The sequence below is a fragment of the Cherax quadricarinatus genome, chromosome 26 (assembly GCF_038502225.1).
Source record: "Cherax quadricarinatus isolate ZL_2023a chromosome 26, ASM3850222v1, whole genome shotgun sequence".
NCBI classification, from domain to species: domain Eukaryota; kingdom Metazoa; phylum Arthropoda; class Malacostraca; order Decapoda; family Parastacidae; genus Cherax; species Cherax quadricarinatus.
Genome location: NC_091317.1, coordinates 30,287,410 through 30,307,676, shown reverse-complemented (window position 1 = coordinate 30,307,676; position 20,267 = coordinate 30,287,410). Strand labels below are relative to the sequence as shown.

Here is a 20,267-nt window from a genome sequence, read left to right as displayed (position 1 = left end):
GGCTCTTGATCTAGGGAACTGGATCTGTGCTCCAGTTCCCTAAATTAATAATAATAATTTATTTATTTATTTATTAATTTGAACATGATACATTGAAGTACAAAAAAATATAGTGGTTAAGTGTAACATGCCAAAGCCCCTTGTATGCAGAGCATTATGAGCAGGCTTAAAATTAACTTAAGATTAACTAAGCAATGATATATTCAGTGGTAAACATTATTGTAAACAGATAACAATTAAGCACAAATGAGTATTACAAAGACAGGTCATATGGTCATTTACTGTGTTGCTGAGCATTCAGTAGAATGGAGTATTCTGTTAGGTAATGTAATTAAAAATAACAAAGTTTGATTGGGTCACAGGTTAAACATTTATGAGATACAATTATTCAGTATTTATTTAGTTGTGGGTGAGTAAGTGATTTTTAAGTAGAGACTTGAATTTATAAACCGACAGTGTTTCTTTTATATTCACAGGTAATGAATTCCAGATTTTTGGGCCTTTTATGTGCATTGAGTTTTTGCATAGTGTGAGATGGACACAAGGAACATCAAAGAGTGATCTGTGCTTTGTGTTATGGTCATGTGTTCTGTTGAGGTTGGTAAGAAGTTTGAGGGGAGGGTTTATATCCGAGTTAAGTGTTCTATGTATGTAGTAGGTGTAGTAATAAATATGGATGTTTTGTATGGTGAGTAGGTTTAAAGTTTTGAATATTGATGGAGTGTGCTGCCTGTAGTGAGAATTTATCATCATTCTGACTGTTGAGCCCCATGCACAAATTCCATAGGTGAGATAGGGGTAAATGAGTGAGTGATATAGGGCCAGGAGGGCTGACTGTGGAACCTAGTACCGTATCTTAGATAGTATGCCTACGGTCTTGGAGATTTTCTTGGAAATTTGTTGAACATGTGTTTGAAATTTGAGTCTACTGTCAAGGTGGGTTCCTAAGAATTTTCCCTCTGTGAGCTTTGTGATAGGTGATCAGTTTATCATTATGTTAAGTGGGACATCTGTAGCTCTGTTACCAAACTGAATGAAGTAGGTTTTGTCAATGTTGAAAGTAAGTTTGTTAGTCCTCATCCAGGTAGATATTTTCTGTAATTCGTTATTCACAGTATTGGCTAGCATGACTGGGCTCGGGTGAGAGAAGACGTATGTAGTGTCATCTACAAATAGTGTGGGTTTGAGTAGTTGCGATGCATTTGGTAGGTCATTTATGTAAACGAGAAAGAGAAGAGGGCCAAGGACACTTCCCTGTGGGACACCAACTGTAACTGGCTGTGAAGAAGAGTTTTCTCCATTTGTGTACACATATTGGCTTCTGTTGTTGAGGTATGACTTTAGGTAGTAGAGGGAGTGCCCTCTTATACCATAGTGCGACAATTTTATGTGGAGCAAGTCATGGTCAACTGTATCAAAAGCTTTACGTAAATCAATGACGATCCCCAGTGGGACTTCTTTTTTCTCTAGTGCAGTGTATATTTGTTCTAGCATGTGTATAATAGCATCATTCATATTTTTATTAGGCCTGAGCCCAAACTGACAGGGGTTGAGTATGTTGTGGGAGATGAGGTAGGAATAGATTCGCTTATGAATTAATTTTTCGAAGATTTTGGAGAGAGGGTGTAAGTTGGATATTGGCCTAAAGTTATTCAAGTCTGTTTGGTCTTCTCCTTCATGGATCGGGGTGACCCTTGCTATTTTGAGAACTGTAGGGAAGGTAGAGGATTCGATGGATTTGCTGAAGAGTGTTGTAATGATTGGTGACAGCACTTGCAATGCTTTTTTGTATATAAAGGGTGGTAGGTATTTAAATCTCCTGTCTTGTTTTTTAGTGTGTTGATAATAAGGGAGACTTCTGTTGGGTTAGTCAGAGCTAGGAACAGTGTGTTCGGGTAGTTGACAGTGAGGTAGTCAATGGGTGGGGTATTTGAACTTGGGATTATATTGGCAAGGTTTTTTCCTATGGTGGAGAAGAATTCATTGAGTCTGTTTGCTGTTTCAGTTGGTGGGAGTTGGGGTTCATCTGGTTTTGTTAGATCAATTGTGCTATTTCGTGATATCTTTTTTGTTCCTAGAATTTCTGATAGGGTTTTCCAAGTCTTTTTTACATCACCTTTTAAGTTGGATAATCTGTTCTCATAATACAATTTTTTTAGACCTTATCAGGCTGGTTAGGACTGACGAGTAACGTTTTATTTGGTCTCTGGTTATGTGACGCATTCTGTACTGTTTTTCATATAGGTGCTTTGTATTAATGGATTTGAGGATGCTGGGTGTTAGCCAGGGACAGTTCAGTCTCTTAGCTGTCATCTGTTTAGTTTTTTAGGGCAGTGCCAGCCAGCCAGCTGGCTAGTCTGCCGAATACATAAGAACATAAAAAAGAAGGAACACTGCAACAGGCGTACTGGCCCATGCAAGGCAGGTCCATGTCACCCCCTGGCTTAGAGCACTGACCCACCTAGTCAGGTCACATCCACTGAAGGAAGGAGCACGGCATCTGACCTAGTAGCACAAGCTAGTCAGGTTCAATTCACACTCACCCACACCCACTCATGTATTTATCTAACCTATTTTTACTTTCCTCTTAAAATGGGAGTGTTAATATGACATGACATCAGTGAATCCTTGGCGTTTGCCACACTATTTGCTCTAGCTGGCACTCAATTGAACTGGTGCTCCCACAAGGTACTGCGCACACTGAGTGCGCAGACCCATTCTTTCATGTCTAGGCGACTCAGGCCTATCGCACCAAATTTGAAGGAATGAAAAATAAAATGTTGATCTACGTTTGGAGCGCTGTGCATGTGCATGTAGATCTACGTGTGGACAGTTTAAGGGTTAAATTGATATCTTTATTGAATCTGTATTGAATCAATAAAGCCATAAGTTGGCAAAACATCTTTAAAATAAAGATACTCAAGTGTTTCCCCTTGTCTTATTCATCGTCGTGTCAGTACGTACTGTACACCATTACTTCTACCGTATTTACACAAAACGTGATGAAAAAAGGAAACTTGAAGCTCTGATGACACAGCATGTCAGTAAGACAACTCTGCAGTTTAGAGAATAAGTACACTACAAAAATGTTCATGATAAATTAATTTAATTTGACTATGATGGTAGAGAGCAACACAGGAAGACCAAAATACTGATGCAGGGTGTCATTTGCTAAATATAAAGTCATCAATGGTAAGTTCATGAACAAAATATACTACATTAAAAAGTAACACTACAATTTTTATAAATTTTCTGTTGTTAATGCATTACATATCAATGCTTCATTTATAATAATCTATTCTAAAATTACTAAAATTAATGCTTAATCAAATATCAAGAAATTTACCTGTAACTTGACTTGAGTAGTGTTTCCATAATGGTAATCTCCAGACACGATCACCAGATATGGTTCCAGCTTTATGCATCAACTCCCATAAAGCAGAGCTATTGCTGAACACTCCGACTGCTCCACTCCCTAATGCCACAGCCATTGCACCTGCAGTGTAAACAATTGTAAAATGTAATCCAAGATGAGGTGACATGTGTAAAAAAAAAAGTGAGGTATTAGGATAGTTATGAAAAAGAAGTTTCACCCCTGGTGATTGAAACATCTTAATAAATGTCGTAATAATGTATATAGGTCTTTTTTACATCTGTATATGCACACGTTAATTACATTCATATTGTCTGTGGGGTTACACGAAGACAAAAATACATTCACCAACAACTGCTGTCTTTACAGAAGATACATCAAGATTCATTGATGACCCATCAAGCCATAGCATCCCCACCTGCCTAAATAAAAGTGAAGCCACTAGCTGTTGAAATTATCTACAAAGTTTGTAAGCAAACCAATTTGATATATTTCCAAATTTTCTGTCTGTTCCTGAGGTCCCTTTTTTTACACTGAAAATAAAAATGATTGCCTAATTTTCTCTGTCAACAGCTTAGGATTATTTACAACTGTTCTTTGATCCTTTATTCATGATAACTGAAGTGTATAGTTATTTTATTTTTTATCTCGTAAATCTCTTTTTTTCGCTCTTTACTCTGATTACCACACTGTAAATCATAAATTATGTAATCAGTGGTAATTATCAGATAATTAATTACCAATGCTGGAAATATCTTGAGTGGTCTTGCTTAATTATTAAAAATTTCACTATTTTTATTAGTGTTTGCCTCAGTCTACCATCACTTGAATAATGTGGTATACACACAAGCACACTCCAGGTGTGTTACAGTACCACACTACATATTTTATTATTAACACATCAGCCGATTCTCACCAAGGCAGGGTGGCAAGAAAAAGAAAAACTTTCACCATCATTCACTCCATCACTGTCTTGTCAGAGGGGTGCTTTACACTACAGTTATAAAACTGCAACATTAACACCACTCCTTCAGAGTACAGACACTGTACTTCCCATCTCCAGGACTCAAGTCCAGCCTGCTGGTTTCCCTGAATCCCTTCATAAATGTTACTTTGCTCACACTCCCAAAAGCACATCAAGTATTAAAAACCATTTGTCTCCATTCACTCCTATCAAATACGTTCACACTTGCTTGCTGGAAGTCCAAGTCCCTTGCACACAAAACCTCCTTTACCCCTTCCCTCCAACCTTTCTTAAGACATCGCCTTAATTTAACCCCTAAACATCCAAACGTATATGTACATTCTTACCGCTAGCACCCCAAACGTATATATACGTTTTATTTTTCCTGCCTCCAAATTTGGCACGATTGGCCTGAGATGCCTGGTCAGCACAGAATGGGTCTTAACACTTGGTGTGCACTGTATTAAAAAATCTGGGGCCACTTAGTACCTTGTGGGAGCGCCAGTTAAATTGAGCACCAGTCCGAGCAAACAGTGCAGCACACACCAAGGATTCACTGATGTAATGTCATATTAACACTCCCCTTTCAAGAGGAAAGTGATGTTAACCCCAAGTTTAGGGTTTGTCTATCTCTATCTGTCTATTTCTATCTATCTCTGTCTCTGTCTACCTGTCTGTCTATCTGTCTCTGTCTCTCTCTTTTTATCTGTCTCACAGGTACACACAAACACAGTGGACCCCGCCTTACGATATCATTTCATTCCAGAAGTCTGTTCGGGTGCCGTTATAGACTGAATTTGTTCCTATAAGGAATATTGTGAATTAGATTAGTCCGTTTCAGACCCCCAAAAATACACGTACAAAAGCACTTACAAAAATACACTTATATAACTGGTCGAGTTGGGAGCTGATCGTAAGGCGGGGGTCCACTGTACAATTATACATAGTGTAAATTACCTAGGATAACCTAAAAAATCTGAAGTGCTATACTGTACTTGTAGATATAATGCATATGAATACCTGTTGGTTCACAGTGGCTCTCTCTGAGACAGGCAGACAAGCAGAGAGACAGAAAGAGACAAGCAGACAGAGAGACAGATAATCAGAGACAGAGATACGAGCTCATCAAATGTCATCCCTTATCTCTGCACCCTTGCTGGTGCCCATCAAATGTCATAGCTTATCTCCTCTTATCTCTGCACTATCTCATCTTATCTCTGCACCCTCGCTGGTGCCCATCAAATGTCATCCCACATCTCACCACTGCCCTCCCGGATGCTTGTCACATTGCTTCAAGGGAGCTTCTTCCTTCTTCCTTCTTCCTCCTCCTCCTTCCTTCTTCTTCTTCTATACTCCTGTGTATCCAAAACATTACTGGGACCTATAAATATAGTGGAACCTCAAATTTCGAACTTAATCCGTTCCAGGAGTTAGTTCTAAATTCGAAAAGTCTGAAAATCGAAGAAATATTTCCCATAAAAAATAATGGAAATACAATTAATCCATTCCAGAAACCCAAAAATATTCACAAAAAAATACATTTTATCGAGATTAATTACAGTTTTACATACAATAAATACTATTGTTCAATTATGTATTTTATTATTATTATTATCACACTGGCCGATTCCCACCAAGGCAGGGTGGCCCGAAAAAGAAAAACTTTCACCATCATTCACTCCATCACTGTCTTGCCAGAAGGGTGCTTTACACTACAGTTTTTAAACTGCAACATTAACACCCCTCCTTCAGAGTGCAGGCACTGTACTTCCCATTATGTATATAAATATAAAATAACATTTTTACTTACCTTTATTGAAGATTGGTGATGGCATCTGGAAGATAGGGAGGAGGACAGAGGGAGTTGGGGTTAGTGTTTGGAAGGAGAATCCCCTCCATGAAGACTTCAGGTATCAAAGTCCTCTCTGGGGTTACTTCCCTTCTCTGTCTATTAATGCCACTAGGACCAACTTGAGAGTCACTGGACCAATGCCTCACAAAATAACTGTCCACAGTCCTCTGTTTCTGGTGAATCTTTAAGATTTCCCTAAAATGGGACATGGTTCTGTCACTGAACTTGTTGCAAAGATGGCTTGTTTCAGCTTGCTCAGGGTGGTACTTCTCCACAACCATTTGGAGATCATTCCACTTCTGTATTATTTCCTTCTTAACATCTATGGTGTTTCTCACTTTCTTTACCACAGGGATACCACTAACAAGTTTCTTTGGGCCCAAGGTAGCTTATTTCACAGTCCCACAAGCACTAAACACAATGAAATAATCGTAAAATGTTCGAATGAGAGTGCAGGTTAGTGTTCACTCAAGAATAAACAAAGCCAGACTGGCTCACAGCGCCTGCGCAGGGACGTGGACAGAGCGGGCTGGCGAACAGGTCCGGTACTGGTGGTCCGAAAATAGGGGCGCGTTCGATAATAGGGACAAAGTTGCTTCGAAAAAAGGGTTCTATTTTTGAAACGTTCGATATGTGATACGTTTGAATTTTGAGGTTCCACTGTACTTGGTATATTTTATTATTTTTTTTTATTATCACACTGGCCTATTCCCACCAAGGCAGGGTGGCCCGAAAAAGAAAAACTTTCACCATCATTCACTCCATCACTGTCTTGCCAGAAGGGTGCTTTACACTACAGTTTTTAAACTGCAACATTAACACCCCTCCTTCAGAGTGCAGGCACTGTACTTCCCATCTCCAGGACTCAAGTCCGGCCTGCCGGTTTCCCTGAACCCCTTCATAAATGTTACTTTGCTCACACTCCAACAGCACGTCAAGTATTAAAAACCATTTGTCTCCATTCACTCCTATCAAACACGCTCACGCATGCCTGCTGGAAGTCCAAGCCCCTCGCACACAAAACCTCCTTTACCCCCTCCCTCCAACCTTTCCTAGGCCGACCCCTACCCCGCCTTCCTTCCACTACAGACTGATACACTCTTGAAGTCATTCTGTTTCGCTCCATTCTCTCTACATGTCCGAACCACCTCAACAACCCTTCCTCAGCCCTCTGGACAACAGTTTTGGTAATCCCGCACCTCCTCCTAACTTCCAAACTACGAATTCTCTGCATTATATTCACACCACACATTGCCCTCAGACATGACATCTCCACTGCCTCCAGCCTTCTCCTCGCTACAACATTCATCACCCATGCTTCACACCCATATAAGAGCGTTGGTAAAACTATACTCTCATACATTCCCCTCTTTGCCTCCAAGGACAACGTTCTTTGTCTCCACAGACTCCTAAGTGCACCACTCACCCTTTTTCCCTCATCAATTCTATGATTCACCTCATCTTTCATAGACCCATCCGCTGACACGTCCACTCCCAAATATCTGAATACATTCACCTCCTCCATACTCTCTCCCTCCAATCTGATATCCAATCTTTCATCACCTAATCTTTTTGTTATCCTCATAACCTTACTCTTTCCTGTATTCACTTTTAATTTTCTTCTTTTGCATACCCCACCAAATTCATCCACCAATCTCTGCAACTTCTCTTCAGAATCTCCCAAGAGCACAGTGTCATCAGCAAAGAGCAACTGTGACAACTCCCACTTTATGAATGATTCTTTATCTTTTAACTCCACGCCTCTTGCCAAGACCCTCACATTTACTTCTCTTACTACCCCATCTATAAATATATTAAACAACCACGGTGACATCACACATCCTTGTCTAAGGCCTACTTTTACTGGGAAATAATTTCCCTCTTTCCTACATACTCTAACTTGAGCCTCACTATCCTCGTAAAAACTCTTCACTGCTTTCAGTAACCTACCTCCTACACCATAAACCTGCAACATCTGTCACATTGCCCCCTATCCACCCTGTCATACGCTTTTTCCAAATCCATAAATGCCACAAAGACCTCTTTAGCCTTATCTAAATACTGTTCACTTATGTGTTTCACTGTAAACACCTGGTCCACACACCCCCTACCTTTCCTAAAGCCTCCTTGTTCATCTGCTATCCTATTCTCCATCTTACTCTTCCTTCTTTCAATAATAACTCTACCATACACTTTACCAGGTATACTCAACAAACTTATCCCCCTATAATATTTGCACTCTCTTTTGTCCCCTTTGCCTTTATACAAAGGAACTATGCATGCTCTCTGCCAATCCCTAGGTACCTTACCCTCTTCAATACATTTATTAAATAATTGCACCAACCACTCCAAAACTATATCCCCACCTGCTTTTAACATTTCTATCTTTATCCCATCAATCCTGGCTGCCTTACCCCCTTTCATTTTACCTACTGCCTCATGAACTTCCCCCACCCACCCACAACTGGCTCTTCCTCACTCCTACAAGATGTTATTCCTCCTTGCCCTATACATGAAATCACAGCTTCCCCATCTTCATCAACATTTAACAATTCCTCAAAATATTCCCTCCATCTTCCCAATACCTCTAACTCTCCATTTAATAACTCTCCTCTCCTATTTTTAACTGACAAATCCATTTGTTCTCTAGGCTTCCTTAACTTGTTAATCTCACTCCAAAACTTTTTCTTATTTTCAACAAAATTTGTTGATAACATCTCACCCACTCTCTCATTTGCTCTCTTTTTACATTGCTTCACCACTCTCTTAACCTCTCTCTTTTTGTCCATATACTCTTCCCTCCTTGCATCACTTCTACTTTGTAAAAACTTCTCATATGCTAACTTTTTCTCCCTTACTCTTTACATCATCATTCCACCAATCACTCTTTGTATACTTTGTATATATTCCTAGATAATAATAAATGACTAAGGCAGGTGTAAATGTTCACCTGTCAGTGTGTTTGTGACAATTTGAGTACAATTTCAGTACCTAATATTAGTGTCAGAACAAAGATTGGTTATGAAAGGTAGATGGGATACAAGGAAAATAGAAGCAGCAAATAAGAGAGAGGTGAAGGTGTATAAACTAAAAGAGGAGGCAGTTAGGGTAAGATATAAACAACTATTGGAGGATAGATGGGCTAGTGAGAGTACAGGCAATGGGGTCAAAGATGAATGGGGTAGTTTTAAGAATGTAGTATGAGAGTGCTCTGCAGAAGTTTGAGGTTACAGGAAAGTGGGTGTGGGAGGGAAGAAGAGCGACTGGTGGAATGATGATGTAAAGAGAGTAGTAAGGGAGAAAAAGTTAGCATATGAGAGGAATTTACAAAATGGAAGTGATACAAGGAGGGAAGAGTATATGGAGAGAAAAAGAGAGGTTAAGAGAGTGGTGAAGCAATGTAAAAAGAGAGCAAATGAGAGAGTGGGCGAGGTATTATCAACAAATTTTGTTAAAAATAAGAAAAAGTTTTACAGGTAGTAGGTTGGTAGACAGCAACCACCCAGGGAGGTACTACCGTCCTGCCAAGTGAGTGTAAAATGAAAGCCTGTAATTGTTTTACATGATGGTAGGATTGCTGGTATCTTTTGTTTGTCTCATAAATATGCAAGATTACAGGTACGTCTTGCTACTTCTACTTACACTTAGGTCACACTACACATACATGTACAAGCATATACATACACACCCCTCTGGGTTTTCTGCTATTTTCTTTCTAGTTCTTGTTCTTGTTTATTTCCTCTTACCTCCATGGGAAAGTGGAACAGAATTCTTCCTCCGTAAGCCATGCGTGTTGTAAGAGGCGACTAAAATGCCGGGAGCAAGGGGCTAGTAACCCCTTCACCTGTATATATTACTAAATTTAAAAGGAGAAACTTTCGTTTTTCCTTTTGGGCCACCCCGCCTTGTTGGAATATGGCCGGTGTGTTGAAAGAAAGATATTATATTATATATTATATATTATATATTATAGTAGTAGGTTGGTAGACGGCAACCACCCAGGGAGGTACTACCGTCCTGCCAAGTGAGTGTAAAACGAAAGCCTGTAATTGTTTTACATGATGGTAGGATTGCTGGTGTCTTTTGTCTGTCTCATAAATATGCAAGATTACAGGTATGTCTTGCTACTTCTACTTACACTTAGGTCACACTACACATATATGTACACATTTATTTATACACACTCATCTGAGTTTTCTTTGATTTTATCTTAACAGTTCTTGGTCTTATTACTCTTCCTTTTATATCCATGGGGAAGTGGAATAAAAACCTTTCCTCCGTAAGCCATGCGTGTTGTAAAAGTCAAGTAAAATGCCGGGAACAATGGGCTAGTAACCTCTTTTACTGTAAAGATTACTAAAAAGAATAGGAAGAAAATTGTCAAAGTGGGAAGTCTGAATATGTGTGGATGTTGTGCAAATGATAAGAAAGAGATGATTGTGGATGTTATGAATGAGAAGAAGCTGGATGTCCTGGCTTTAAGTGAAATAAAGCTGAAGGGGGTGGGAGAGTTTCAGTGGAGAGGAATAAATGGGATTAGATCAGGGGTTTCAAATAGAGTTAAGAGACTCTCTGACCGTGGGTACAAATCCTGCCCGTGGTATGGTTAAGGAGTAGCAATAAATAACAAAAAAGGCACAATTCTGTGACTGGAACGATACACAAATAACCCGCACATAAAAGAGAGAAGTTTACGACAACGTTTCGGTCCGACTTGGACCACTGACTTTGTCAATGGTCCAAGTCGGACCGAAACGTCGCCATAGCATTTTCTCTTTTATGTGTGGGTTATTTGAGTAGCAATAATGTTGAAGGATAAGATATGGCAGGAAAAGAGGGACTATAAATGTATTAATTCAAGGATTATGTGGAGTAAAATAAAGGTTGGATGTGAAAAGTGGGTTATAGTAAGCGTATATGCACCTGGAGAAGAAAGAAGTGTAGAGGAGAGAGAGAGATTTTGGGAAATGTTGAGTGAATGCGTGGGGAGTTTTGAACCAAGTGTGAGAGTATTTGTGGTTGGGGATTTCAATGCTAAAGTAGGTAAAAATGTTGTGGAGGGAGTAGTAGGTAAATTTGGAGTGCCAGGGGTAAATGTAAATGGGGAGCCTTTAATTGAACTATGTGTAGAAAGAGATTTGGTAATAAGTAATACATAATTTATGAAAAAGAGGATAAATAAATATACAAGGTATGATGTAGCACGTAATGAAAGTAGTTTGTTAGATTATGTATTGTAAAAGGACACAAGTGCAACTAATGTGACATTTATTGTGGAAACGTTTCGCTTTCCAGGAGCTTTATCAAGCCAATGGATTGATAAAGCTCCTGGAGAGCGAAACGTTGCCACAATAAATGTCACATTAGTTGCACTTGTGTCCTTTTACTTTACATATTGTCGGTAATTCTACAAACTTTATTAGATTATGTATTAGTGGATAAAAGGTTGATGGGTAGGCTCCAGGATGTACATGTTTATAGAGCGGCAACTGATATATCGGATCATCATTTAGTTGTAGCTATAGTTAGAGTAAGAAGTAGATGGGACAATAGGAAGGTGGCAACAAGTAGGAGGGAAATGAAAGTGTATAAACTAAGGGAGGAGGAAGTTCGGGTGAGATATAAGCGACTATTGGCAGAAAGGTGGGCTAGTGTAAAGATGAGTAGTGGGGAGGTTGAAGAGGGTTGGATGAGTTTTAAAAATGCAGTATTAGAATGTGGGGCAGAAGTTTGTGGCTATAGGAGGGTGGGGGCAGGAGGAAAGAGAAGTGATTGGTGGAATGATGAAGTAAAGGGTGTGATAAAAGAGAAAAAGTTAGCTTATGAGAGGTTTTTACAAAGCAGAAGTGTCATAAGAAGAGCTGAGTATATGGAGAGTAAAAGAAAGGTGAAGAGAGTGGTGAGAGAGTGCAAAAGGAGAGCAGATGATAGAATGGGAGAGGCATTGTCAAGAAATTTTAATGAAAATAAGAAAAAATTTTGGAGTGAGTTAAACAAGTTAAGAAAGCCTAGGGAACGTATGAATTTGTCAGTTAAAAACAGAGTAGGGGAGTTAGTAGATGGGGAGATGGAGGTATTTGGTAGATGGCGAGAATATTTTGAGGAACTTATAAATGTTGAGGATGAAAGGGAGGCGGTAATTTCATGCACTGGCCAGGGAGGTATACCATCTTTTAGGAGTGATGAAGAGCAGAATGTAAGTGTGGGGGAGGTACGTGAGGCATTACATAGAATGAAAGGGGGTAAGACAGCTGGAACTGATGGGATCGTGACAGAAATGTTAAAAGCAGGGGGGGGATATAGTGTTGGAGTGGTTGGTATTTTTGTTTAATAAATGTATGAAAGAAGGGAAGGTACCTTAAGGAAGAATTGAGGTTGGCGAATTTGGAAATTCGGCGATTGACCGAGGAGAACAAGAAGATTCGTAGTAGTCCTCCTGTTTTGAGTCCTCAGGTCAAGAAGGGAAACTGGTCAGTGGCTGGACAGCAGGGAAAGAAGTTGACGATCAAGAAGACGAATGGAAAGGTAGAAACGATGAAGAAGAAAGAGACTGCCGTGGAAACTGTTGTGGAAACATCCAATACATTCTCAGTGCTACCCGACGAATGTGAGTTGACTACTGGGAACGACACGACGAAAGACATTAAGGAAGGTAAGAATATTGTTGTTGTTGGGGATAGCCAAGTTAGGTATATGGATAGGGCGTTCTGCTTGAAGGACAGGAGTAGGAGACAGAGAGTTTGCTTTCCTGGGGCTGGGATGGAGGATATTGTTAGCCGTCTGGATGACATCATGAGAGGTAATGGGAGCAATCCTATTATCTGTCTCAGTGCTGGAGGCAACGATGTTGGCAGACGTAGGAGTGAGGACCTGATTAGCAGGTATAGGTCAGCAATAGAAATAATTAGAAGTAAGGGTGGGAACCCTCTCATATGTGGTATTTTGCCAAGGAGGGGAGTTGGAAGTGAATGGTTGTCCAGGGCAATTGGTGTCAATTGCTGGCTGGACAAATACTGTAAGGAAAATGCGGTAACATTCATTGACAACTGGGACCTCTTCTATGGCAGAAATGACATGTATGCTAGGGATGGGGTTCACTTATCTAGGTGTGGGGTGGGAGCACTGGCAACTGCAGTGGAGGGAGCAGTTAGGACTTTAAACTAGGAATAGTTAGTGGTATGGGTTTTGGCAGGAAAACAGTGAAGTCCCAGTGTAGTAATATTACGAGTTCTAGGGGAACTAGTAATAATAAGAACGAGATAGATATTGAAAAGCCAGGGACCTTGGGTGATAAAGACGGTAATAGGTTTAGTAGAAAAATAGAAATGAGCAGGAAGGGTAAAGAGAAAGGAGAGTCTTTCAATGTTTATTATGCTAATTGCCGTAGTGCTAGGAATAAGATGGACGAGTTGAGATTAGTTGCTAGTGTAGGTAACATTGATGTATTTGCCTTAACTGAGACGTGGTTTAATTCAAAAAGTCGGGACATGCCTGCGGAATGTCATATTCAGGGTTTTAAATTGTTCCAAGAAGATAGAAGTATTGGGAGGGGGGGTGGGGTGGCATTGTACGTCCGAGATCGCTTGAACTGTTGCATAAAAACGGGTATTAAGTCTGAAGTAACACATACAGAGTCTGTTTGGATAGAATTTTCAGAGGGGCATGAAAAACTGATTTTAGGAGTGATATACCGTCCCCCTAACTTAGATAGGGACCAAGGGAAACTACTATGGGAGGAAATTGTTAAGGCCACAAGGCACGATAATGTAGTAATTCTAGGAGACTTTAACTTTAGTCATGTTGATTGGAATTTCTTGACTGGGAATTTAGAATCGTACGACTTCTTAGAAGTATTTCAGGATTGTTTTTTGAAGCAGTTTGTGACAGAACCTACAAGGGGAAATAACCTGCTTGACTTAGTTATGGCAAACAATGAATCCCTTGTTAATAATTTAGAAATTTCAGAGGAACTGGGTGCTAGCGACCACAAATCAATTACATTTAGCATTGAATGGAAGTACGATAGTAGCGATAACTCAGTAACAGTCCCAGATTTTCGCTTAGCAGATTACGATGGGCTTAAAGAACACTTATCATCTGTTGACTGGGGTAACGAAGAGAGCTATCAATATGACAGTTTTCTGAACACTATACATGCTGCTCAAAGAGCGTTTATCCCATATAAAGAAATTAGATCAAATAGAAATGACCCAAAATGGATGAATAATAGGCTCAAATATCTACTAGGGCATAAGAAAGGAATTTATAGGCGTATCAAAAGAGGTGAGGGTCATCTTATGAATCAGTATATTGACATTAAGAGGGACATTAAAAAGGGGATAAGAAAAGCTAAAAGGGACTATGAAATTAAAGTTGCTAGGGATTCTAAAACTAACCCAAAAAGTTTTTTCCAGGTCTATAGAACAAAAGTTAGAGATAAGATAGGTCCCCTTAAAAATAACTATGGGCACCTTACTGACAATGAGAATGAAATGTGCTTGATTTTAAATAATTATTTTCTCTCAGTTTTTACACAGGAAGACACTAACAATATTCCAGTAATTAATTTTTACAGTGGGCTAGAAGAAGATAAATTATGTAACATCACAGTCACTAGTGAGATGGTTGTGAGGCAGATAGACAGACTGAAGCAAAATAAGTCGCCGGGTCCTGATGAGGTTTTTTCAAGGGTTCTTAAGGAATGCAAAATGGAACTCTGTGAACCATTAACTAATATTTTTAATTTATCTCTTCAAACAGGTGTAGTGTCTGATATGTGGAAGATGGCTAATGTAACTCCTATTTTTAAAACAGGGGACAAGTCGTTACCGTCAAATTACCGCCCAATAAGCCTGACCTCAATTGTAGGCAAATTACTAGAGTCAATTATAGCTGAGATTATAAGAAGCCATCTCGATAAGCATAGCTTGATTAATGATACTCAGCATGGATTCACAAGAGGCCGGTCTTGTCTAACTAATTTATTAACTTTCTTCAGTAAAGCTTTTGAGGCTGTTGACCACAATAAAGAATTTGATATTATTTACTTAGATTTTAGTAAGGCTTTTGATAGAGTTCCGCACCATAGACTGTTAAAGAAAGTGGCAGCCCATGGCATTGGGGGAAAAGTGCTCTCGTGGATCGAGTCATGGCTCACTGACAGGAAGCAGAGAGTGTCCATAAATGGGGTTAAATCCGAGTGGGGATCTGTAACAAGTGGCGTTCCACAGGGATCAGTCTTGGGCCCGTTGTTGTTTATAATATATATCAATGATCTTGATGAGGGAATTACTAGTGATATGAGCAAATTCGCCGATGACACAAAGATAGGTAGGATAATTGATTCAAACGTAGATGTTAGGGAACTTCAGGAGGACTTAAACAAACTCTATTCTTGGTCAGAAAAGTGGCAGATGCAGTTCAATGTAGATAAGTGCAAGGTTCTGAAGCTTGGGAGTGCCCATAACCCTAGTACTTATAAATTAAATGATGTAGAACTTAGCCATACAGATTGCGAAAAGGACTTGGGGGTTATGGTGAGCAGCAACCTTAAACCAAGACAGCAATGCCTAAGCGTACGTAATAAGGCAAATAGATTACTGGGATTTATATCAAGAAGTGTAAGCAACAGAAGTCCAGAGGTCATACTGCAGCTTTATACATCATTAGTAAGGCCTCACCTTGATTATGCAGCTCAGTTCTGGTCTCCGTATTACAAAATGGACATAAATTCGTTAGAAAACATTCAGCGTAGGATGACTAAATTAATACATAGCATCAGAAATCTTCCTTATGAAGAAAGATTGAAGACTCTTAAGTTACATTCACTTGTTAGACGAAGAATGAGGGGAGACCTGATCGAAGTGTATAAGTGGAAGATAGGTATTAATAAAGGGGATATTAATAAGGTCTTGAGGATGTCTCTCCAAGAGAGAACCCGCAGTAATGGATTTAAATTAGATAAGTTTAGATTTAGAAAGGACATAGGAAAGTATTGGTTTGGAAATAGGGTAGTTGATGAGTGGAACAGTCTACCTAGTTGGGTTATTGAGGCTAGGACTTTGGGTAGTTTCAAATCTAGGTTGGATAAGTACATGAGTGGGAAGGGTTGGATTTGAGTGGGACTTTCACATCAGAGCTTATTTCTTGGGTAGCATTGAAAATTGGGTTGGGTAAATGTTTTGTTAGTGGGATGAATTGTAAAGGACCTGCCTAGTATGGGCCAGCAGGCCTCCTGCAGTGTTCCTCCTTTCTTATGTTCTTATGTTCTTATGATTGGCAGAGAGCATGTATAGTCCCTTTATATAAAGGGAAAGGGGACAAAAGAGATTGTAAAAATTATAGAGGAATAAGTTTATTGAGTATACCAGGAAAAGTGTACGGTAGGGTTATACATGTAACTGAAAGAATTAGAGGTAAGACAGAATGTAGGATTGCGGATGAGCAAGGAGGTTTCAGAGTTGGTAGAGGATGTGTAGATCAAGTGTTTACATTGAAACATATATGTGAACAGTATTTAGATAAAGGTAGGAAAGTTTTTATTGCATTTATGGATTTAGAAAAGGCATATAATAGAGTGGATAGAGGAGCAATGTGGCAGATGTTGCAAGTATATGGAATTGGTGGTAAGTTACTAAATGCTGTAAAGAGTTTTTATGAGGATAGTGAGGCTCAGGTTAGGGTGTGTAGAAGAGAGGGAGACTACTTCCAAGTAAAAGTAGGTCTTAGACAGGGATGTGTAATGTCACCATGGTTGTTTAATATATTTATAGATGGGGTTGTAAAAGAAGTAAATGCTAGGGTGCTCGGGAGAGGGGTGGGATTAAATTATGGGGAATCAAATATAAACTGGGAATTGAAACAGTTACTTTTTGCTGATGATACTGTGCTTATGGGAGATTCTAAAGAAAACTTGTAAAGGTTAGTGGATGAGTTTGGGAGTGTGTGTAAAGATAGAAAGTTGAAAGTGAACATAGAAAAGAATAAGTTGATGAGGGTACCAAATGATTTAGATAAAGAAAAATTGGATATCAAATTGGAGAGGAAGAGTATGGAAGAAGTGAATGTTTTCAGATACTTGGGAGTTGACGTGTCGGCGGATGGATTTATGAAGGATGAGGTTAATCATAGAATTGATGAGGGAAAAAAAGGTGAGTGGTGCGTTGAGGTATATGTGGAGTCAAAAAATGTTATCTATGGAGGCAAAGAAGGGAACATATGAAAGTATAGTAGTACCAACACTCTTATATGGGTATGAAGCTTGGGTTGTGAATGCTGCAGTGAGGAGGCAGTTGGAGGCAGTGGAGATGTCCTGTCTAAGGGCAATGTGTGGTGTAAACATTATGCAGAAAATTAGGAGTGTGGAAATTAGGAGAAGGTGTGGAGTTAAAAAAAGTATTAGTCAGAGGGATGAAGAGGGGTTGTTGAGGAGGTTTGGTCATTAAGAGAGAATGGATCAAAGTAGAATGACATGGAGAGCATTTAAATCTGTAGGAGAAGGAAGGCGGGGTAGGGGTCATCCTTGAAAAGGTTGGAAGGAAGGGGTAAGGGAGGTATTGTGGGCAAGGGGCTTGGACTTCCAGCAGGCGTGCATGAGCGTGTTCGATAGGAGTGAATGGAGACGAATGGTATTCGGGACCTGACGATCTGTTGGAGTTTGAGCAGGGTAATATTTAGTGAAGGGATTCAGGGAAACCGGTTATTTTTATATCTGGAGAGATCTGGAGAGAGTTCCGGGGGTCAACGCCCCCGCGGCCCGGTCTGTGACCAGGCCTCCTTAGGTCAGTGTCCCAGGATGCGACCCACACCAGTCGACTAACACCCAGGTACCCATTTTACTGATGGGGAACATAGACAACAGGTGGAAAGAAACACGTCCAATGTTTCTACTCTGGCTGGGAATCGAACCCAGGCCCTCACTGTGTGAAGCGAGAGCGTTAACCACCAGGCCACCAGAGCCTGGACTTGAGTCCTGGAAAAGGGAAGTACAATGCCTACACTCTAAAGGAGGGGTTTCAGGATATTAGCAGTTTGGAGGGATATGTTGTCCATCTTTATACGTATATGCTTCTAACCTGTTGTGTTCTGAGCACCTCTGCAAAAACAGTGATTATGTGTGAGTGAGGTGAAAGTGTTGAATGATGATGAAAGTATTTTCTTTTTGGGGATTTTCTTTCTTTTTGGGTGACCCTGCCTCGGTGGGAGACTGCCGACTCATTGAAAAAAAAAAAAAAAAAAAAGGAGAAACTTTCGTTTCTCCTTTTGGGCCACCCTGCCTCAGTGGGATATGGCCGGTGTGTTGAAAGAAGAACGAAAAAGTTTTGGAGTGAGATTAATAAGTTGAGGAAACCTAGGGAACAAACGGATTTGACAGTTAAAAATAAGAGAAGAGAGTTATTAAATGAAGAGTTAGAGGTATCGGGAAGATGGAGGGAATATTTTGAGGAATTGTTAAATGTTGATGAAGATAGGGAGGCTGTCATTTCCTGTATAGGGCAAGGAGGAATAACATCTTGAAGGAGTGAGGAAGAGCCAGTTTTGAGTGTGGGGGAGGTTTGTGAGGCAGTGGGTAGAATGAAAGAGGGTAAGGCAGCTGGGATTGATGGGATAAAGATAGAAATGTTAAAAGCAGGAGAGGTTATAGTTTTGGAGTGGTTGGTGCTATTATTTAATATATGTATGGAAGAGGATAAGGTACCTAGGGATTGGCAGAGAGCATGCTTAGTTCCTTTGTATAAAGGCAAAGGGGATAAAAGAGAGTGCAAAAATTATAGGGAAATAAGTCTCTTGAGTCCTAGGTTGGTAGACAGCATCCGCCCAGGGAGGTACTACCGTTCTGCCAAGTGAGTGTAAAACGAAAGTCTGTAATTGTTTTACATGATAGGATTGCTGATGTCTTTTGTCTGTCTCATAAACATGCAAGATTTCAGGTACGTCTTGCTACTTCTACTTACACTTAGGTCACACTACACATACATGTACAAGCATATATATACATACCCCTCTGGGTTTACTTCTATTTTCTTTCTAGTTCTTGTTCTTGTCTATTTCCTCTTATCTCCATGGGGAAGTGGAACAGAATTCTTCCTCCATAAGCCATGCGTGTTGTAAGAGGCAACTAAAATGCCGGGAGCAAGGGGCTAGTAACCCCTTCTCCTGTATATATTACCAAATTTGAAAGGAGAAACATTGGTTTTTTTCTTTTGGGCCACTCTGCCTCGGTGGGATACGGCCGGTGTGTTGTAAGAAAGAAAGAGTAAGACAGAGAGTAGAATAGCAGATGAACAAGGAGGCTTTAGGAAAGGTAGGGGGTGTGTAGACCAAGTGTTTACAGTGAAACATAAATGGTGAACAGTACAGTGGTCCCTCGCTTTTCGTAGTTCTCGGCAATCATAAATTTCGCCAAGCATTGGGGTATTTTTGTATAAACATGGACTCGCTTTTCATAGGTTGACTTGCGAATAGTAGTTCGTCCGGGACGCGTACGCACGGTGTGAGCCGGGGCGGCCTCCCTACCCAGCCAGTCTGGCATTGTTTACCAGTGAGTGAAGGTCCCCTCACGTTCTCCTACGAAATATTTCATAATATTCCACTCATTTTAGTGCTTGCAAGTACTAAATAAGCTACCACGGCTCCAAAGAAAGCTAATAGTGCCAAGCCTGTGGTAAAGAAGGTGAGAAATACGTACAGTGACAAAGTCTTGGGCCAGTTTAAGGGAAGTGTTAAAGAGATGCCAGAAACAGAGCTCTCTCCACAGTTACTTTGCGAGACAGGACTAGAGTGACTCTCAAGGTGGTCCTAGTGGCATTAAGAAACAGAGAAGAGAAGCAACCCCAGAAAAGCAATTGGTACCTGAGGTGTTGCTGGAAGGGGATTCCCCTTCCAAACTGTAAACAATCCAATCTCTCTCCTCCTCCAGTCGCTCATACACTAAGAAAAATCTCTAATAAAGGTAAGTGTTATGCTGTTAATGTTTCATTCATCATTTCCCATTGTATTGTTTATGTACTACATGTATATTTCATGTAAAATTTTTTTTTTGTTTTAATACTTCTGGGTGTCAGGAACGGATTAATTGT

The 20,267-nt window shown here is 40.0% G+C and overlaps 1 protein-coding gene across 1 annotated transcript in view; it reads right to left on the bottom strand.

The window, feature by feature from the left end:
* LOC128691736 (cytosol aminopeptidase) overlaps positions 1-20,267 on the bottom strand; it is a gene marked incomplete in the record, with an annotated part of 165,965 nt that overhangs the window by 27,187 nt on the left and 118,511 nt on the right. The window contains 1 exon segment of the mRNA XM_070088888.1: positions 3,347-3,496. Coding sequence (XP_069944989.1) covers positions 3,347-3,496 — 150 coding nt within the window.